The sequence below is a fragment of the Pelophylax lessonae genome, assembly GCF_965119305.1.
Source record: "Pelophylax lessonae genome assembly, chromosome: 10".
NCBI classification, from domain to species: Eukaryota; Metazoa; Chordata; class Amphibia; order Anura; family Ranidae; genus Pelophylax; species Pelophylax lessonae.
This window is the reverse complement of record NC_138777.1, coordinates 98,097,596-98,121,096: the sequence shown is the minus strand read 5'-3', so window position 1 is coordinate 98,121,096 and position 23,501 is coordinate 98,097,596. Positions and strand designations below refer to the sequence as shown.

The 23,501-nt window shown below is 38.5% G+C and overlaps 1 protein-coding gene across 1 annotated transcript in view; it reads left to right on the top strand.

The window, feature by feature from the left end:
* Positions 1-23,501, top strand: part of LOC309565902 (solute carrier family 22 member 6-B-like) — a 93,099-nt gene that overhangs the window by 35,686 nt on the left and 33,912 nt on the right. The window contains exons 2-5 of the mRNA XM_082270925.1: positions 9,834-9,937; positions 15,239-15,393; positions 16,657-16,825; positions 19,865-19,988. Coding sequence (XP_082127051.1) covers positions 9,834-9,937; positions 15,239-15,393; positions 16,657-16,825; positions 19,865-19,988 — 552 coding nt within the window. The remainder of the gene's footprint in view (positions 1-9,833; positions 9,938-15,238; positions 15,394-16,656; positions 16,826-19,864; positions 19,989-23,501) is intronic.

The window sequence follows — 23,501 nt, the reverse complement described above, 5'->3', positions numbered from 1 at the left end:
CAATAAAAAGAATACAGAAATGTTGGTTAGTGAAAAGTATGTCCATGTACAGTGTAGTATGCACCTAATACTTGATCAGGACTCCTTTTGCATAAATTACTTTATCATTGAGGTATGATATGGAGGCGATCAGCCTGTGGCACTGTTGAGGTGTTAGGATAGCCCAAGTTGCTTTGATATCGGCCTTCAATCCACCTGCATTGTTGGGTCTGGTGCCTCTCATCTTCCTCTTGACAATACCCCACAGATTCCCTATGGGGTTTAGGTCAGGTGAGTTTGCTGGCCAATTAAGCACAGTGATACCATGATCATTAAACCAGGTGTTGGTACTTTTGGCAATGTGGGCAGGTGCAAAGTCCTGCTGGAAAATAAAATCAGCATATCCATAAAGCTGGTCAGCAGAGGGAAGCATGAAGTGCTCTAGAATTTCCTGGTAGAGGGCTGCGCTGACATTGGACTTCATAAAACACAGCGGACCAACACCAGCAGATGACATAGATTCCCAAATCATCACTGACTGTGGTAACTTCACACTGGACCTCATGCAACTTGGATTCTGTTCCTCTCCACTCTTCCTCTAGACTGTGGGACCTTGATTTCCAAATGAAATGCAAAATGTATTTTTATCCGAAAAGAGGACTTTGGAACACTGAGCAACAGTCCAGTCCTTTTTCTCCCTGGCCCAAGTAAGATGCTTCTGACATTGTCTCTAGTTCAGGAGTGGCTTCACACAAGGAATGAGACAGTTAGAGCCCATGTCCTGGATACATCTGTGTGTGGTGGCTCTTGAAGCACTGACACCAGCCGGTCCACTCCTTGTGAATCTCCCCCAAATTATTGAATGGCCTTTGCTTTAAAATCCTCTCAAGGCTGCAGTTTTTCCTTTTGCCTGTGTACCTTTTCCTACTACTTTTTTCTTCCACTCAACTTTCTATTAAAATGCTTGGATGCAGCAGGCTGTGAACAGCCAGCTTCTTTAGCAATGACCTTTTGTGACTTACCCTCCTTACGGAGAGTGCCAATAAGAGTCAGAAGTCTTCCCTATGATTGTGTAACCTACTGAACAAGACTGAGAGACCATTTAAAGGCTCAGGAAACCTGTACAGGTGTTTGAGTTTATTAGCTGATTAGAGTTTTTGTGGTTGTGTGGGTAAGACCAGAATTAAACTCCTATACTGTAAAAAATGGCACCAACATCCCATTGTGTTAGAAAAACAAACAAAAGTGGAGATGCAGGACTTAAGGTGCAACTTAATACTGAATACATTTCCAGATTTTCATAAAATTTCAAAGATTTATTCATCCAGTGAACATTGTTATAAAGTTATTAGCTTATCATGTATCACCATACAGACTGTATAACATCCAGAAGTTATTTTGGACGTTTTTTGCGCTTTTATTTTGACATGTTTTGCCATACTGGCTTCAGGAAAACTTTCAGTGCATTATAACTTCTAAATAACTTCTTAATAAGAAAAATATGTACATAAAAGTTAGCAAATTCTATAATTTCTTACATATACCACCCTTGGGGGGACTGTGCATACAAAAAGAGATATGCAACACAATAAATTGTACAGAAGGTATCAAACATACAAAAGTATATATAAACATGTTCCTTATCCCCAGCATAAGCTCCCCAGTGAAAATGGCTACCAATGAAAAGACGATCGGGTGTAGGACATCTGCTTGAGAGCTGAAATGCCAGCCATACAGGAAGGAACATCCCCATATGCCGAATCTCCCGCAGAGGGGAGTATAAATGGCCTAAAAATCCTACAGAGATAAGTGAGCAAACAATTATAATAAGGCCAAAACTATATTAAGCCTATAGTGAAACTAAAGAATTCTACCACTGTGATCCATACTTACTTGATTAAAAAAGAAATGGCACACGTGGGGAGCTAAGATGTCCACTGAAGGTCTTGAGTATCCCACAGGGCATTCAAGAGAGCTGTAACAACATGTAAAAACATATATATATATATATATAGATATATATATATAGATATATATATAGATATATATATCTATATATATATATATATATATATATATAGATATATAGATATATATATATATGTATGTCCAAATGTGATACCTTAATACCATAAATAAAGATGGATAAGGAGGCATATAGAAGAATACTCCCAAAGGTTAAGTATAGGGCAAAGGTACATATGGAGGGATATTTCCAAATGGTAAGTATAAAATGATTAGGTAGATACAGGACAAGTGAAATGACATGCTTACACCCCCATTTAGACCATAATAAAATACTGCCCACCATATCTTTATTAAATCGATAGTGGGTCTACTCTATCCCAGGCCTCAGGTTCCTCATAGCCCAGCCACTCCTGTGGTCCTAATAGGACTCATAGGGTCTGATTGAGGAACAATATAAATGCTTCCTATCAATATTGCACTCTCTTTTTTTTAAATTGGTAAAATATAGCTATGGAGTTTAAAAGTTCTAACCTGCCTTTCGTAGTGGACCGTCCAGCTCCCCGTGCTCCCTCATTATTCTCTCTACCCTATGGGTCTATATGTATCCCCCATCCCGCCTGCAGGAAGGCGCCACGACAGGATAGGGATGTGACATAAGGGGGGCACCCACGCACGCATGCGTGGATCCCATCGGCCCAAGACCTGGATGTGCCTCCTGCTCATCCGGAGGTCAAAGGCATGGGAGCAAAGAGGGGCAGGGCGCGTCACCAGAGTCTCCACCTCGATAGGCTACCCACACCCACTGGCTCCCACGCCCACGCCCACCCCCCTTGCATCCGAGCGCCTGGGCGCACCAGATCAAGCTCAGGCTCTGCCCCAATGCACGCCTCCCTAAGGGTGGCATGTGACCATTCAATCAACTGAGGTGCCTAGTATTGGTGACCCCAGTGGCACCATCACCCGCGGGAAGCATACCTCGGGTGTCCGTACGCCCATGGCCAGTTGAGGTCGTCCCAACAGCAGGGCAGCCAAAGCCAGCAGACGAAAAAACATAAAGCGATACAGAAAAAAATTTAAAAATTATAAATTAAGCCTAGCTGGGTAGAACAGACATGTTAAACAAGCAAAAAATTGGGGGAGCAAGCCCTGAACATGTATATCTAAAGCTGGTGCAGCTATGGACCAAGCAACATGTATATTAAAAAAGAATAGCGCACACATGCAAAAGAAATGACTATCAAATATGGAGACAATCTATAAATAAAAATGGGGATTTAGTCCCACCATATGGCCATATCGTGCTCAAGCCCACCACTGCGTCAAAGTACCCCATTATCAGTGGGTCCTACACTATCCATAAAAAAGGGGTGAATCCAGCCTCTCTAACCCTTGGAGACAGACATGTACACATTACATTAAACATTTCTCAGTTGTATGTGTATATGTGGCAATAATAATATATAATACAGAGATTACTACTTACAAAACAAGCCCCCCCTGCTGTGTGCACGTTGAGCCATTGCATACATATGTATAGTGCCATATAACAGAGCAACATTAAAATTGTATATCAAAAATACAAACATTCCACAGGTAAACTTACACATCTCTTTCAAATGGGGGCTCCTCAAAGCAATACAACAAAGTGTAGCCCTCTCAGATGGTTTATAGAAATGGCTTAAAAAGTAACCCCTCATTAACCACAGGATATCTCATGTCCTGTAACAGATATGTCCATCTTGTTTCCAATTGTAGTCAATTTTTTTCAATCTTCCCTCCTCTCTCATGTGGGGGAATGTGTTCCAGTGCATAGAAACCAATTGAATTCAAATTGAAATTATGGTATAATCCCACATGTCTACTAATTGGTGTTTCCATTTTTTTCTTTGAAATCAGGGATACATGATCCCTGATTCTTTTAAGAAAAGGATGTTTGGTTTTCCCTATATTGAAAGCTTTGCACTGGCATTTCATAACATAGACCACCCCAACCGTTTGACATGTGATTCTGTGTTTCGGTGTCCATGTTGTATCATTGGGTAGAGAAACTCTCTTACTCCTTAGAATTCAGTTGCAGTAATTGCATCTACCACATGGGAAAGTTCCCTGAATTTGTTTGTCCCTGTGATTATCACATGAATAATGACTAGTTACCAGGGAGTCTCTAAGTGAACAGGATCGTATGTATGTAATTTCCTGATAGGATTTTATATAGCGATTAATCTTTGCATTTGATGTTAATAAGTACCAGTTTTTTTTTATAAATGGCTCGCACTTTATTATATTGCCTATTATTCAGTACTTAGTGATTATTCCAGTGGATGAAACTGATGTAGGCTTTTTGGCCTTATATATCAAGAACGATCTGTCCTGGATTCTCACCCTATTGAAAGCTTTTTTAAGGCATGTCTTACTATATCCTCTAGTCAAAAGGCATTCCCGTAGGACATTAGCTTCCCTCTAAAAATCTGTATCTGTAGTACAATTAAATTTAATTCTGAGATATTGACTATAGGGGTTACTCCTAATTAAAGGCTCTGGATGCAAACTGGTAGCATGCAACAAAGTGTTGCCACTTGAAGGCTTCAGATACAGAGTTGAGCACAAAACACCCATCTCATTAATGAATATTTCCACATCCAAAAAGGTAATCCTTTCCAAATGATAATTGTATGTTAAATTGTGTTCTGTCCTAAACTCTCCAAAAAAATGTGTTAATTGTTCCCTTGATTCTGTCCACACCATAAATACATTGTCTAAATAACGGTACCAGGATTCTATGTTATTAAATTCCTCCATCCGATCTTCATTGGAAAATAGGTCATGCTCCCACCCCCCTGGTACAGGTTAGCATAAGAGGGAGCACATCTTGCTCCCATAGCCACACCCTGCACCTAGAGGTAGAAGGAGCGTTTAAACATAAAATATGTTGTGGGTCAGTATGAAGGACAACAACTCCACAATAAATGTATTATATGTTCATGACTGTTGGCCCCGTTCATGTGAGAGGTACTGGACAACCTCTATACCTCGCGTGTGAGGGATAGAGTTGTATAAAGCCTCAATGTCAATGGCAACCAACCAAGCTCCAACCGAAACCTGGAGTCCATCAATAATTTCCAGCAGTTCAATGGTGTTTAACATAGGAAAACAATCCCTTGACAGGAGGGTATATATATTCATCCACTAACTGGCTCACATTCTCAGTGAGTGAGATAATTGGGTGGCCTGGGGGGAGGTCAAACTTTTATGGACCTTAGGTAAGGCATAAAACATTGGGGTTCTTGGAAGTTTGATGTCCAAGAGCGTCAGCATGTTAGAATCTATCAGGCCTTTTTGGTGGGCCTGCAGCAAAATATTACGAAGCTCAAGTGCATTCCTTTCCACATATTTGTACTATTGTTCATTTCGAATAATATTGTAACACATTTTTTCAGAATTTACTCTAATCATAATTACAAAGTTTCCACCTTGGTCGGAAGGTTTAATGATAATATCTCTATTGCTTTGTAATGATTTTATAGCCTGCCTCTGAGATAGGGGTAAGTTGTGCCGAGGGCCTGATTTCCAATAAGTGTTTTCTATAGCTTTTGTTACTTGTATGACGAATGCCCAAATGTTAGGATTGCCTTGTAAAATGGGAAAATAATTAGATCTTGGTTTATAAGTTTTGGGTAGAAATTGATCACAGTGATGTGGTGGGGGTACATAGTTTGAAGCCCCCTCCCACAAAGTGTCCCTTGGTTCTATATCCTCTTCTGGGTTACGTTCATCTTATAGCTCTATCTTCAATGGAAACATTTTCTAACATTGAATTACTAAATTAGGAATTTCTAAGGGATCTGGCATCCTATCGGACAAAACTTTGTACATAAGGCGTCTTGCAAATAAATATAGATCCTTCACCAATTCAAAACTATCGGCCTAAGAAAGAACTTATGGAATTTGCTAACTTATATGTACTTATTTTTCTTTTTTTTCCCATAAGGTTTAACTTATTTTTATTATTTAGAACTTATAATGCACTGCTCGTTTTCCTGAAGAAGCCAGTATGGCAAAACATGTTGAAATGAAAGCGCGTAAAAATTCCAAAATAACTTCTGAAGGTTATACAGTGTGTATGGTGATACATGATAAGCTAATGATTTTAAAACAATGTTCATTGGTTGAAAAACAACAGTGAAAAATGATATACACTGTTAGCTGCGCACATAAATCACCCAAAACAGTGACATGTGTATAAGTGATCAATCAAATAATCAAATACGTGAACAATAAAATTCAAAAACACTGCCACCAAAAATATTTGTATATAAATAGTCCAAAAAAGTTCATGAACTAAACTGAAAATCAATAGTGATAAGTATAGATAGTCCGGTGAGATTCCAGTGACTTCAAGATAAAGAAACACCAAAAAAGGTCCACCACCTCCGTGTTCCACACCCCTTTGCCAAGTCACTCACCCCCACTTAATGCCCTTCACTCTCATGAAATGGGCAAAAGACACTTGGATGTTCCACCTTAGATATAGAGTACACTGGCTGGTAGATCACTGATGCCTAGATAGCCTTCCTTCCACTCATAGCATGTAAAGAAAGAGAAGATACCACTAGTGCAATAACGTCTGAAAGACACTTTAATAAAGTATCAGCTTCAGCAATGTTTAAACTCACATGTAACAATCCTTGTAAAAACACATAAAAGAATGTCATAAGCGGGAATTAAGGTGCTCACTCAGATCCTGCTGTCACGGCGTAGTGTACCGTGGGAACCGAGGAGACACCTCTGCTCACCCAACCAATCCTTCCGGTACGTTGTGTAGCCATGCCCCTTGCTGTTCACTGCTTAAATAAATCTTTGAAATTTTATGAAAATCTGGAAGTGTATTCAGTATTAGGTTGCATCTCAAAAGTCCCGCATCTCCACTTTTGTTTTCAGCTGATTAGAGTGTGACACCATGAGTCTACAATATTGAACTTTTTCACGATATTCTAATTTTCTGAGATACTGAATTTTGGGTTTTCATTAGCTGTAAGCCGTAATCATCAAACTTAAAAGAAAGAAATGCTTGAAATATATCACTGTGTGTAATGAATCTATATATGAGTTTCACTTTTTGAATTGAATTACTGGACCAAATTAACTTTTTGATGATATTCTAGTTTTTTGAGATGCACCTGTAAATCCTGTTTAATAATGATAATAATAATGTTAAAGCCCACTTGAATACATATTTGTTTTGAACAGTAGTTTTTATTGGGTTTTAGAGAATACAGAGTTACATAAAGAGTATATGCAGGCGCAACTGCATTAACTGTGTAATACTTGCAAAAACATCATGTAACTGTATACATTGCAGAGGATCATTAGAGCAAACATAGTAAAGGACGAACGTATAAGGGAAAACATTCTTTTTTTTTTTTTTTTGTAAAAACTTTTTTTGGATCCCATTCATCACACAATATAGACACGGTTCCCATGAAAACACCTCTGTGATAGTGAAGGGAAAAACATTTAAGGCACAAGGAGTATGGTCGATAAATCAGGTAAGTAAGGTACTTCATGTATCACAATCACAGAAGAAAAGCTACCTCCAAAACAATTAAGGTTAATTTATCTATCATGCACAGGTAATGTAACAAATTCCATAACACTAGGCAAAATCAGGCAGTATACCATTCAGGCCAACGTTTCCAGGATTATTCAAAAGCAGGTAAGGTGTCAAGTTGTACATCTATTAACCTTTCATAAAGATAGTGCCATTGTGAAGTATGCACAGCTTCTAAAGAGTTCGGGGCCAGCTCTTTATTACCAGTGTCTTGTGATGGTTAGGCTATGATAAGAGGAGATTGCCTATAATCTTGCAATAGGACAGAGGGTAATGATAATTTCCCAGATTTAGCAGAGCCGAGCTGGATTTGGGGTAGTAAGAACACCCGAGATATCTGAAAGATTTTGGAAAATTTTCCACCAGAAGCTGCGAATACTCCAGGACCACAATATATGGAACAAGTTACCAGTTAGGCCACAACCTCTACAGCAAAAGGGGGAACAGTCAGGCAATAACTTGGCCAACTTGTAAGGTGTAAGGTACCACCTTGTATTAATTTTTGAGAGCCAGTTCCCAATGGTTTACACAGTGAGTAATCTTATAAGTGTAACGTATGGCTTGCTGCCAGTGCGTATTAACAAAGGTAAAATAAACTCTTCCTCCCATGTGAGCATGGATTTACTCTTGAGAAACACAGGTTTGTTATGCAGTAAATTATACAGTAAAGATATACTTTTTCAGGGTCTGTCATTACAGTCTGGGAATTGCCAAACTTTAGGGTGAAGGTAAATTGTGGGAATTGGAGAGGACACCAGGAAGTGTCTAATGCATAATAGGGTGAAGTAGGCTGTATGGGGTAAATAAAACCACCTAAGCACATTCTCTGGGGCATCAGGTCTATCATCGATATTAAGCTCCTCTACCCAGTGGACACCGTAGCAACCTCAATCGACAATGCGCAGTTTCCATTGTGCATATGCCTCTGAGTGATCTAAATCTGGAATGGATTGGTTAAGCATTCACCAAGCTAGGATGGATACTTTAGTAGTGATGGATTAAATAGATATTTTTAATTATTGAACAAGAACAACATACTTTGTCTTACCCATAATGCCTGGGCCTGATACTTCACACCTCCCCTTTGCTTTTTCCTTCTTACCACCACTTTTCCGCGTACACCTTCTCTGACTTATTGTCCCATCCCACTTTTCAAGCCTTTCTTTTCTTCATCTATCTGTTTGTTCTCATTCCTTGCTGCCCATATTCTGATTTATCATATTTACCCTATACTCAAATGTTAACATTCTCCTAATACATTGTGGAATACACAAAAACTGTACATGATACCTGAATATCTCCAATGATTTATAATTGTTTTACCTAATGTTTCATTCTCTAGTGTGTTATGCGCATTGAATATTTATATCTAACTTTGCAGTCTGCTTCTTGTTATATTGATTTAACATTATCACGCTTTCTATCATAACAATTAGAAAAAATAATAGTGACATGGAAAAGTACCAACATAACAATTAGTTGCCCCTGTATATCAGTGATATTTAGTACTTTGGGTATTGTGTCTGTAAGAGGATGCTTTTTTACACAATATACTTTGCAATTATATGCTAATAATAAAGAGATTTATGTTTACCATCACATCCCTGGTTGTTAAGTGGTGACTTTTACCTTCCATCACTTGACAGTCTTAAAGTATAACTAAAGGCATAGAGATGACATGGATTAGTACAACTGTCAGTGTTAGCTGCGTTAGGGAGATTCACCCTCTCTATTTATCATATTTACCATTATCAGTGAAAGTAAAGGAAATTACCAAATTTTGTGTTGTCCCTAGAAATGTAATAGGGGGAATATTTTCCAATGGGGACACTAGTTCTGGGGACCTGAGGATCCCCAAGAGATTCCCTTAATCTGCAGGTAAATCTCCCCAATGGGATAAAGATGGCAAAAATAAACCTTACAGGGGTTATAACCCTTGCTTATTCTATCCAAAGTTATTAAAAAAAAACTCATTTTGCAAAGAATACCCAACGGCATTGTGGAACTGCACTTTAAAGGGCACAGTCTATTTGCCTTTAGTAAATCAACCTCACATATAGCAAAACAAAGTTGGCTGGTTCCTAGCCTTTTCTTACTCCACTAGAAGCAAAGGAGTTTTTATTCTGTCTGCTGTGGTTAGCAGTAAAACATGAATATGTTCTTAATCCTTCCTCACTTTTCAGATTCCACCTCTCACCTTATTTGCTTCTATTTGCATACAAATGTTTTTTTTGTTGTTTCTCATAATTCCTCCTCCCCTGACCCTTCTTTCTTGTAGTGGGATCTGGTCTGTAGTCATCGTAGAATGAGACAACTGGCTCAGTCCATTTACATGGCAGGAGTTCTGGTTGGGTCCATTGTGTTTGGAGGTCTCTCAGACAAGTAAGATTTTGCCAGATCATAATATGTTCCACTGTTTATCTAGCAAGAGCCTATCTACATATCATGGGGCCCCATAGTAAAATATTGGTGGAGCCCTCTGGCAACCTCCCTACTGTCATTTATCCTAACATAAGGTATGTGCAAACCAAGGCAGGTAGCAGGAGAGATGTCATCATAGTCAGAACACTATTAGACAAGGCCAGAGATTTTCAAGTTGCCAAGGGAGAGGGTTGCAACAGCGCAGGGTATTAAAGTGGTATCAAAGCCAAAACAAAATGTAATATACTGCAGCTTACCATTTATTAGATGTGGTGGCTGCATTTGTTTTCCTTTTTAGACTTTTTCTCTCGGTTTTCACTCGGTGGTCTGGCCCACAATATGCCTACTGTATTAGAGTACCCCCACTCTGAATGAAAGAGCACAGGGGGCACAGCAGCATAGTCAGTCTGGGGGGGAGGGGAGTGTTAAATGTACTAGCAGATTTAGATACAATAACAAAATGAAGCCAAACACAAGCTCACACTTTACAATCAGTTACTTAAACCGTTTTTTTTTTTTTTCTTTTGGAATGCAATCTAATCTGATGCAGCCTCACATCTAAGAATTGGTAAGCTGCAATATAATAAATGTTGGCTTTTGTGTTTAATACTACTTTAACTTTTAAAATTTATTTTACAGCTAAGCACTCTGTGCTCTATAGCGACCCAGTATTTTTACCATTTCAGATCTCAGGGCCTCAGTGTAAATTGTAAGCTCTTAGAACTGGAATGGGTGGTGCAGTAGTTAGTAAAAATAGTTTTAGTAGCAATAAGTAAGTAGCAGTAGGGAAATAATGACCGTGTCATTTTCCGTGTGAAGTTTAGCCTGTTCCAGGGCAAGGGTGACCTTGCGGATGTGAAGAAATGCCAATCTGCCCATAATGAACCCTGCTAGTGCTGGATATATGATTTTAGAGAGAATATTTGCCAATCGGGATTCGGGAAGCAACGATTTTGGATAAGATTTTTGAGTCTACATTAATTTAGGGATACGGGGCAATAAGAACCAAGGAGAGTCTTTCCCCTTTTTCGCTATTTCTCACAAAATGTAATTCAAAACATGTAGCACCGTGTGTGGTATATAGTCTTGGGTCAGCTTGTAGAATTCCGCTGAGTATCCATTGGGACCAGGGGCCTTGTTTTTTTTTGACAAATGTTTAATGGTAGAGAGGATTTCAGCTATTGAGATAGGAGCATTTAGCATGTCCAGCTGGGAGTCGGATAATGCAGGCAGTTTGAGGGAGGCGAGAAGGGATTCCGCCTTATCCAAGTCTACAGGTTCCTCAGAGTACAGTTATTGATAAAATTCAGTCAGCAAAGAGGTTATTTCTGGTTGTGAATTTGTAAGGGCCCCCTTAGTATTCCTCAGTGCCATGATATGTGTGGGTTCATTAGGCCCACTGCAAGGATTGGCAAGCATCTTACCAGCCGTATTGTCGAATTTATGGAATTGTAGAAAGTGGTAGTTTGCCTTGGCCTGTTCTCTTTCGTCTACCCAAAGGTCAAAGCAAAGTTTTGTGTCTAGCCATGCCTGTCTAGTCTCTGAAGAGGAGTTCAATAAAAAATCTGCTTTGGCTTCACGGAGAGCATCACTTGCCTGACAGAATTGCTCTAAAGAATACTTTTAAAATTGGTTTGCGTATGAGATGATTTTGCCTCACAGGACAGCCTTGCCTGTTTCCCAAAATAGTCTGGGGTCAGAGGTATGTTCGGTATTAATAAGAACAAAATCACTCCATGCAGTACAGACTGTATGGCGAAACCCCTCATTATTGATTAAATAGGATGGAAACCGCCACAGGGAAGACATGCTACCGGGCTTGAAGTCATCTAAGATAACCACAATCGGACTATGGTCTGAGATGGCTATTTCTAATGTCTCAGAGTCCCGTACTGCCAGAACTAAAGGGGACAAGCAAAATAAATAATCAATATGTGACAGGGTGTCATGCGGCAGTGAGTAGAAAGTGAAGTCCCTGTCTGTTATATGAGACAGATGCCACACATCAGCCATGTGCAGAAGGGACATAGTGTTGGCCAACAAGGTATCAGATGGCTGGTTAGGGTATAAAGAAGGTCTGTGAGCTGGACTAGGGGATAATTTGTCTTTGCAGACACTCATTACACTATTGAAGTCTCCGTTTAGTACATGTAGGATCTTTGTTTCATTTCGTAACACCCACAAAGAGAGATCATGAAAAAACACAGTGCCTGGGGAGTTGACCGCATAAATGTTGGTTATTGCTAGGTTCTTTGATGATATCATTAAATGCGACCCTCCTGATCCCTGTCCACTGAGTGGATAGTGTAAGGTAGGCTCCCACTTTTCACCCTACTGCTGAGGATTTAAAAACCGCCCCACCAAGAATTTCTATTATTTAAAAAATTTTATTCAAAAAGTGAAACTCATATATTTTATATAGATACGTTACACACAGAGTGAAATATCTACAAGCATTTTTTTCTTTTAATTCTGATGTTTATCGCTTACAGCTAGTTTAAACCCAAAATTTAGTATCTCAGAAAATTAGAATATTACATAAGACCAATAAAAATATTTTTAATACAGAAATGTTGGCTTACTGAAAAGTATGTCCATGTACAGTATAGTGTACACTCAATACTTGGTCGGGGCTCCTTATGCATGAATTACTGAATTAATGCAGCGTAGCATGGAGGCAATCAGCCTGTGACATTGCTGAGATGTTATGGAAGCCCAGGTTTCTTCGATATTGGCTTTCAGCTCATCTGCATTTAGGTACAAAAAATAAGGGCAGCGCAATCACAAATAAAACATAAGACATAAACATAATCCCATAGGTGAAATAATTAATGTAGTATCAACAGTGTAGCAGACCCCAATATCAGGATTCCACTGTAGTGGTATTATCAAAGTGACAGTTCGGTGCCCACCACCTCCAAATAAAATGCCTGCTCACCTCCAAGGTATGACCCTACCACAGAGTCACAAAGGCCTCAGTGAACTCCACCCAGGATGGTGCTGGAACACGATTTAATTGACGTCCCTGAATCATTCTACTCCGCTTTTTGAATCTCATTTAAATGTATATTATGCCAAAAAATTGAAATGGAGAAACCATAGTGGGCTCTGCTATAAATGCATTTAAAATTGGCTCAAAGGATAAAAAAACACTCACATAAATATGTGTAAAAACAAGATTGTATTCAGCTCACCACGCTGATACTAAGGTGTAAAATGACGTCACGGGTAATGGCTCCTCCCATCCATATGCGTTATGCCCTCCTCATGGGCTATTTCAGCAGGACCAACACCAGCAGATGACATGGTTCTCCAAATCATCACTGACTGTGGAAACTTCACACTGGACCTCATGCAACTTGTATTTTGGCTGTGCTTGGATAAAAACTTATGAATAGCAGACTTGATCAAAGCATGCTGTAAATAGGTGTCAGATTCTTCTCAGAATTCCTTATCTCGGTATCAGCATGGCAATCAGGGAACCACCATGGGATTGTACACCCCATTAACACCCATCATACCACAAGAACATACTTAAAATATAAAATAAACACACAAGAATTTTTTTAAAAATTTAGGCCACGGCTCCTTTATTGGGTTTAAAACAATTTTAATTATGAAATGAACTTTAACTTTTAATACCAAACAGAATCGCTGTTAACCATTAACAGACCAACATGCTTAGTCACTAAGACTCAAATATTTTATACCAACCAAATAACAGTTTACCAACCACTATCTGCCCACAAAGTGGGCGACATTACCCAAAAAGATGGACCTTCAATATCAAACAGAACTGTTGTTAATCAATAACAGACCAACATGCTTAGTCACTAAGACTCAAGCAGCAATATATTATACCAATAACAGCGTACCAACCACTGTTCACCTACAAAGTGGGCGACGTTACCCACATAAAGGTGGACCGCGACAAGGGGAAATAACAAAGGGGGAGGGAGGGTGAGAGAGCAGGTCAAAAGATCCAGAAGGAAGGCTGAGTAGAATCCAATGGTGAGTCCAGCTGACAGACCTGAGGTAAATGCTGACTCCGCCCAGTGAGGATATAAGTAAAAGGTTACACTCATTGGCTAGATATTCCCGCCAAAAGATTTGTCACCAATCTAGAGCAACAGCAGGCAGCTTGTCAACTGAAACACAAAACAGAAAGAACCAGCAAAGCAGCCATAGATAGACATGTACTTAACAATCATCTTAGCCCTCTATTAAGAGTAAAATGTATTTATAAAACAAATGGGTGTCAGGGGTGAAAATCCCATGGGGCCACTTCTCTATTTTATTCCTTCGTGGCCTTCACATTCTTAAGATGACAGTTGAGCAATGGCAGCCTACATAATAATTTCAGGCCAGGTGTACTTTAAATGTAATGACTCAATTTTTTTTATCATGATCTGCAATACAGGGCCAAAGATTTATCTAGTCAGTTTTAAACCCTAGACGTCCATGCATTTTGATCCAAAGATATTTAAAAATGTATTGCCAAAAAATGTAACCTGTGAATTGACCCAAAGCAGATTTTGTCCATCTTGGGTGGATGCCAGTTAGTTGAATCACATACTATTTTCTATACCTCAAGAGGATTTCTGCATATATTTTCTTAGGTCAGTCCACCTGCTGTAATCTTTGAATGGGAAGTCAAACAGACAAACTGGTCAATTTGTGCAAAATAGAAATGCCCACAAATAATTTAATACTATTTTCAACAACAAAGTAACATTTTCCAACTAAAATTCTATCCATTGTTTTTCTTTTTTATTTAGCATTTGATGCAGTTCATGTTTGATATACTGTAGGTTAGACCCCCTAATTCCTGTTCATTCAATGAAACAGCAGATGAGCAAAATCTTTCCCCCTCACACAGACAGTGATAAAAAAATATTTTTATTAGAGAGGGGCGGGTTTTTCTTGTCTCAGTCCTCTTTATGGAGATTCCTATACTGTTACTGAGAAAAAATAACAGAAAACTCCGGGAAGGGCACCACAAAAAGCAATAACAACTTGACAGCCTAACCCTTTACCCACCATGTTGAAAACACTAAAAAAAAAAAGTTTTGTCTGGAGTTCCATTTTAACTGACAGTTGACTTATTTTGAAAAGACTGTCTTTTTAAAAATCATGAACTATGCACTGTGTAATTAATAATTTACTGTAAAACATTGAAACTTTTACACTAATACACAAAAATGTTAATATTAGTTTTACTTGGTGCACTGGAATTCAGAAAATATATTCCTGTCATACCAGATTTGGTCGCAGACCTTTGAACATATGGTCAAACCTTCAGATGTTTGTGAGCGGAATATGTGCAGCCTTTGCTCCCAATTACATCACATACTGTGTGTTCAGATTCCTGACTGGAGCATCTCTCTCGGGTATTGTTCTCAACTCATACTCTCTGAGTAAGTATACCGTTTATGATAATACTACTGTATCAGTATGGGTGTCCAACAATCTTGGACAACTTTTTTATAAACGGACCCATAGTTACCATGCAGCAGCTGATGTGCGGTGCAATCTGGGGGGACAAATTCAGTGCCAATGTGTTGATTGCAGCATTATGTTATTATATATTATATCATTATATATTATATTGAAATGTTACACAGAGATTTTTCATAAAATTCGACTGGCTATCATGAAGTGCGAGGCAGTAGATTGCCTCACACTGTACCACGGTGGAAAAAATTCAACCTGTTGTACTTTTGTTTTAGTGCACACTGCCCACACACCACTGTGGTGTGAACCAGGCACATAGGAGACAAAGCATTTTGCCTTGTCTTGTGGAGGGGCTGTGCTGGAATAGCCACCCAACACAGTCCCACTGCACTTGAAGTGAATGTGCCCTTAGCCTCACCCAATAGTTGCAGGACCAATCAGATGGCACGGCGCAGCCGGCTGTGAAGCCGCAAGCAGCCACAGATGGCTGCCCACAGTTAGTATGCCGGTAGCCGAAGCCTGGTGAAGAAAACGGTCGGGTGAGGACATCCATCCTTGGAAAGGTGAGTGTGATTTTATTAAAAGTCAGCAGCTATATTTTTTGTAGCTGCTGACTTCTAATTTTTCAAAATATAAAAAATTAAATAACCTCTTTAGGGGAAATGGTACACTAGTGAGCCTGTTTCTGGCAGGGGCAGCATTGCTAAAGAATGGAGTTGAGCAATAATGTTTATAATCTTATCAATGTGAGTCAATTGTTTCTGTGAATGCATGGGGCAGCCATATTTGCTCATTACAAATGTAGGCTCTGCTTTCCGCTTTGCATTGCTGTGAGTGATCTTCCTGTTCTCTCTTACAATGTATGGCTATAAGTCTACTGCCACATTAAAATGTTCACTCCTATGTGCATGATATTTTATTTTAACAATTGCTAATCAGGAAGTGGAGATTGCAGTGAAATACGGAGCTCCCTCTATAGTAGCTGAACTATTTTTTTTATGTATTTATATTTTTATGTACGGTATTTATTATGTATAATATATCATTATATAACAGCAAGAGTCTGAAAACAAGCCATGAAAGCCACAGCAAAATTTCTTTAAGATTAATACTGCAAAAATAAGTTAAAATATGTATTCATTGAAAATACATTATACATTCTCTTTAATAATGGATGCTCTCGGAATTGGCCTTGCTTACTATATAACACTTCAATTTCTCTATAGTTGTTGAGTGGATCCCCACAGAATCACGAGCTTTTACCAGCACAGCCACTGGATACTGTTACACAGTGGGCCAGCTGGTCCTGGTGTTATTGGCTTATCTAATTCAGGACTGGCGCATGTTACAGTTGGCTGCATCAATTCCTTTCTTCATCTACTTTTTATATTCATGGTAATTTTTCTATTACTTATTTTTATATTTTCACATTTTTATGACGTATAAATTATTTATCTGTGATTTCATAGTACAGTATATACCATTAGAGCATTAGAAGGCACTAGAGATATTTGCATTAAAAATATTACTTAATTCTAAGTAGAAGACTCACATATTAGAACAACAAGTTACTTTGGTAGGTATAATGGATAGTTCAAATTTACTGTTTCATCACACTTTTGCTACCAGCAGTATTTAACTCTATGTCAGGCTATAAACCTAACTATTTCAATATAAACAAAACCTCAAGACCAGAATTCTAAAGTACAGTAGTCCTGATAGTTGTATTATGCATGATATTTCCTTTTGAAGACATGGTGGAGATAAGTGTAAAAAATCCTTAACATTTAGCTTAGGAACTATTCTCATCAGAAATAATATGGGTGGTCTCCATGTTCACAAATGGGTAGGCTTCCAGCCTTAACTTACGTTGGGGTGGGCCCCATTCTGAGGGAGAAATTAATAAATAGTCCCAAACAGTGGTATACTCACTGTAATGACTACATTTCCCAGTACACTGTCCACATCTTTATCACAATCTCCTTGGATGTGCTAGGCGAATGCCTTCCTACTCAGTTATGGGCCACCTTATTTAAAAGTCATTAATTCTAAGTCAGGTTTGTCAGTGAGTGCCCATTGCAGGGGATTCTTTCTTCCCTTCTCTTTAAGCAAAGCCTTTCTAGGGGACAGGATGACACCGCATTTCTGAGTGGGTGAAGGCCATCGCTATGGAATCCTATAACACAAAATTCAGTTCGCCACGGGCTACCATGTGGGCTACAGCTAGGACTCCATCTCTCAATCAGTCCTTACTAGGACATTATGCTCCTCCTACTTTGACCTCTCCCTATATATACACTCGAGGAAGGGAGACATTTTCAGGCCAAACAGAAAAATGCACCTTGCAACACAAAACAAGAAAAAACATAACTAATAAACTCCCTGTGGCCTCCTAACACCCTTTTACATGTAGATGAGGGTGTAATACATGGTAACTTCTCTCAGCTAGACAAATATTTTTGGAATTACTGTCCATTAGCTTTGGGAAGGGAAGAAAGAATTTTGTCACTGCCTATCACAAAAAGAAACAGGAGAAACTAGAACAAGTCCTCTAATATGCTTGACTAATTGTTCTTCTAGGGAATGTTCAACTATCATATGGATGCAGGTCCAATAAATTTGACAACAGGGCCAGTTCAGGCATCTGCCATCTCATGTGTATGGGTACCTTCAGAGCTATTTCTATTCCAAACATTAGGCCTCAATATAGTCTAACATTATCTTTCATGTTTGCAAAGGTACAAGCTGACAATAACATTCTTTCCATCAATCCCAGTAAAAAAGAAGATACTTTTCTTATTAGCTCATGTGCTTAAAATTAAATAATGTGCATAGTAGACCACGGGTCGATGTATTAAAAGAGTAAAGCATGTTTATTTTCAAATTGAATTTACATTTATCTTAGTGAATGAGGTAAAATAAAGGTGAAACACATTATGCCCACACATAATTGGATGGTTGATGATAGCACTTGTAACTTTCTTTTGGGGGGTTATGAGAAATGGCTAACTCCAAACGGGATACTGCTAAACATGTAGAAAAATAAGAGAGCCAGAACCTTCAATAAGTGGAAGATGGAGTTTGCTAATAAAGTTAGCAGTACCTCCACCTAGGACAGTGCCACAGTAGGGAGATTCCCTTCCTGAGAAATGAAAGTGATACTAAAGGCTCCTCTTTTTTCCCTAAAATGAAAAAAGAGGTTTATACCTACCTGGTCTGTGCAAGGATATTATATTACCTTCTCTTCTGATGTCCCCTGCTGGCAATGTTGTGTGCTATGGGGGGAAATGTGCAGGCATGGTCCTAGGTCGGGCTGTGTGCATCCATAGACACACACAGCATGGCTCGGCCCGCGTCCCCTACTCCCTCCTCACTAGATTTTACTGATAGCAGCAGTAGCCAATGGCTCCTACAGTCTGCCCTTTGCAGGAATATAGACCAGGGGTGATGTAGACAGGCAGAGCACTGGATTGAGCAGAGACTCAGGTAAGTGATTGTCAAGGGAAAGAGGGCACCTAAACATTTTTTTTAATTTAATGAAGGCAATGCATTAAGGTGAAAAAACCTTTTGACTTTAGAACCTCTCTTATTCACTAAAAAAATTGAAACTCACTTTGGAAAGTGAACATACTCTACTCTATTAGTAAATAAGTGTCAGTGTTGGAACACAAACAGAAAAGTGTAAAATGATATCATACAGATATGGTTCAGTTGCTACGACAGTAATAGGGTTAAGTGTGTCCCTAGGGGGGCTTGTTGGATGAAAACAGACACCTGTGTTCCTAAATAGGAGGAACACAGGATCCCTGTGTTCATTACTGACAGAACAGTGTTTACATCGGCAGACCATCGTTCTGTTTCCATGGGAAGCGATCGCGGGTGCCTGGCAGCAATCACGGCCAGCGGATCCGCTGATTGGCTCCCCCTGTGGTATGTCGTTTCTCGGGACAGAGCCGACCTGCCGCAGTATAAGTATGGTGGCTGGTCGGCAAGTGGTTAAAGCAAGCATTTGATTTGCCATTTTCATAATCATCTTAAGCAAAAGCCTTTGAAATAAAACAAAAAAAATCAATATTTTTTTTGTTAAAGTTTTTCAGATATAAGGCAGAAATTAGGTTTACATTGAACAGAGAATTTTTTTTTTATTTGACCCCAGACACCTCTTTGAATATGTATTGTAATGTTTACTAGCATTCATAGTAGACGTGTTTACTGATGTTCTATAGTAGTACTCGATAGTGTTTTACAACTGTGTTACAAGTTGCACTTACCTTGTGGCACTAGATCTGTAAAATAGCTCATATCGCATGATGCTGAGAAGCACAAAAAAGAGTTTTGTTAAGAAGCTGTAATAAATTACCCCCTGTTGTCTGAGAGTCCCGATGTTACAACTTAATAAGGATAACCATAATAATGTCGCTATTTGGCCCTCAGGTGGCTTCCTGAATCCTGTCGCTGGCTTGTTCTTGGTGGCAAATATGAACAGGCCATTAAAGACCTGAAGAAAGTTGCAAGAATTAATAGAAAATCAGAGGAGGGAGATAAAATTTCAATGCAGGTATGTATTCAGAATTTAAATTTAAATATGATAAGGCATTCTGCCTCAACACTGAATCACTGAATCAAAAAAATACAGTAACGTCATCTTTAATGCAATAATAAACAATACATTATGGTGGATAAACAAAAACTTGTTTAGTAGAGATTGCCATCTATTTCTGCTTTTATTTGATGATAACCACTGCCTATATGAACCTCCTCTGGGGAGCCATGTTATTAAAGATATAAATAACCAACCAGTGCAGCGCTTCACAAAAATGAATAGCGTTACTAAAATACATTATACAATGCGTGTAAAACTCCCACTAATAGTGAAACATAAGTGCATGGATCTACATCACAAATGTATGTAACATTCAGATGAATACCCAAAATATAACGTAATATATATATATATATATATATATATATATATATATATATATATATATATAAATAAATGTGAATAAACATAAATACATTTAAAAATTCACATGCCAGTGTGGTATATAATTGAAAATGCAAAGTGCAACAAGTGTAGGATGGTAAAGTCAATAAAGTATCCATATACAGTCAATAAATTCCCCAGTTATCTTCTAATTAATCTTCGCACGCAATTACCCTCTGTGGTGCAAACTATCCTAACCACATGAAAACCGATTCTGCTCACCTTTGCAATCTGACCTCTTTGCTGATAGGAAGTCTACAAAGCTTAACCACTTTAGGACCGGAGGATTTTCCTTCTTTACGTCCAGGCCACTTTTTGCAACTTGGCACTGTGCGAATTTAACTGACAATTGCGCGGTCGTGCAATGCTGTACCCAAATAAAATTTACGTCCTTTTTCTCCCACAAACAGAGCTTTCTTTTGGTGGTATTTGATCACCTCTGCGCTTTTCATTTTTTGTGATATTAATAAAAAAAGAGCGACAATTTTGAAAAAATAACAATATTTTTCTACTTTGACAGTTAAAAAATATCCAATATATTCAATTTTTGTCATATATTTAGGCCAAGATGTATTTAGCTACATGTCTTTGACAAAAAAATTCTCAATGAGCGTATTTTTAACCGCTTTAAGATCGGAAGATTTTACCCCATTCCTTACCAGGCCATATTTTGCGATTCGGCACTGCTTTATTTTAACGGATAATTGCGCGGTCGTGCAACGCTGTACCAAAATTAAATGTATGTCCTTTTTTTCCCCCAGAAATAGAGCTTTCTTTTGGTGGTATTTTATTACCTGTGCGATTTTTACTTTTTGCGCTATAAACAAAAAAACAGCGACAATTTTGAAAAAATAACAATATTTTTTATATTTTTTATTTATATGAAATTCCCCCAAAAAAATGTAAAAATCCAAATTTTTTAACATTTTAGTCCAATTTGTTTTCTGCTACATACGTTTGGTAAAAACAATCACAATAAGCATATTTTGATTGGTTTGCGCAAAAAGTTATCGCAGCTACTAACTACGGAAAGATTTATGTAATTTATGTCATTTTTATTGTTTTTTTTTTGTAACGAGTAATGGGGGCGATCTGCGATTTTTTTTGCGGGACTGCGACATTGCGGCGGACAGATCGGACCCTTTACTGACATTTTTGACACTTTTGGGGGGACCAGTGACATTACTACAGTAATCAGTGCTATAAATATGCATTGTTACTGTAATAATGACACTGGCAGGGAAGGGGTTAACTTTATTGATGATCAAGGGGTTAAATGTATGCCTGGTGCGCTCCATGTGAGTGGTCGCTAAGTGGTTAATCCCCATAAAATTTTAAATACTCTGGTTGGATTTACTTAGCAGTATAACCTCTTTCCTGGTAGGGGGTCTGCACCGCTTGATCCCTATAACAGGGTAAGCAGCCCAGTTAGACTTCCATCATACTATGAACCTAACATAAGTGAAAAAGAATGGCATTGTGCTCAAAAGTGGATTAAAAACACTTAGAAATAAGCAAATGTGCATCACATATCTGAACCCACTGTATGAAGTTACAGGTTACCGTGCTAGGGATCCTTGTTGATGATACTCAGCTTATTCCCAGTCAGTGTGCTGATGTCATTGGCAAAGGTTCCACCTGACGCGTTACATCCATAGGGACCTCATCAGGGTGTGGGAGACCTGATGCGGTCAGCCCACTAATATAGACATGCCAACATAGGGTTGTTATGGAAACTGTAAACAAAGCCAATCATCTCACCACATACCAAGCAAAAAACTACAAGCTTAAGCCCACAGATATATAAATTATTAAAAACATATATGTAAAATGATCCGATTTAACTATAATCTCCATAAAAGAGACTATGGAATTTATTCCTTAAAAACAAAAATAGTGGCTAATTATAAAAATATTGATGAAATTCTACATACATCAATAAAGTAAAATAAAAAACTACATTAAAAAGGATGCTAAAAGGACTAATAATTAAAAAAACCCTATCTATCATTACTCATGAATACCCACTGACAGTGGGTAAAACCAAAAGGAAGTAAACTGGGCTGTTTCCATAATTCCCAGAAACCCTAGAGGTCACTAATAAAAAAATTAGGATTGAATTCTATGTTAAGACCTGTGGGGGCCAGGACATTGGTCTTTGGGGCCTGGACATTATATCTATCTGGACTCTGTCTTGTCAAGCTGTCTAATAAGATTGCCTCCCCCCACCTTAATGTCTGTCAACCTCTTCTACCCCCCCCCCCCCCAGCACTGAAGTCTATCCTGGCCCCTATTGTGACATATTCTTCTAAAACGTCAGGAAACACTATAATTTATATTAAGACCTGTGTATAGCCTTATAAAATCATGAAACAAATGGCTAAACTGTGTAAAATCAGAGGTGGTCTAATCTTTATGCATAATCTAGACATAAAGTAAAAACCTTTAAAATTAGATAAACATACACATACAATGTGTGCAATTGGTGAATATAAAGTGCAAAAAAGTGCAATGGTGAATATCAGGAGTCGAGTGATAAATAATTAAATAATTGAAATATCTTATCATAAATTAGCAACCATGGAATCACAATCAATAAATATAACCTTAAAAATTCTAATAAATATAAGTGCAAAAAATATATATATATGTAGCTGCCAGTAAATAAGTGCGAAGGTGCAAAGGTGAAAAAATTCTTTCTTATATATAGCTGTGCAGAAACGGCAGCACAAAAGGTAAAGGTGTCCGTATAAATTATCAAACAAATAAATCCAAAAACATGTGCAATCTCGGTGGTTTGATAGATCCAAAAAAGTCCTAAATATGTATAGTCCGTATATGGTGGTTAAGGTGCTCTTTTCTCTATGCCCAGAGTGTGGTGAGTGGGCAGAAGGAAAAAGTGTTCCCCTGAGCCTGGGGTCCTGCGCTTACCAGATTCCCTTACCCCTACAGGGGTAAACAGCGGGTCGATAATAGGGGATCGCTCCCATACACTGGCAATCAGGATATCCCCAGACCTCGATCTTTCTCCGTTATTGGTAATCGGATGTCAGCTCAGTAGATATAATTAACTCCAGTGCAGTA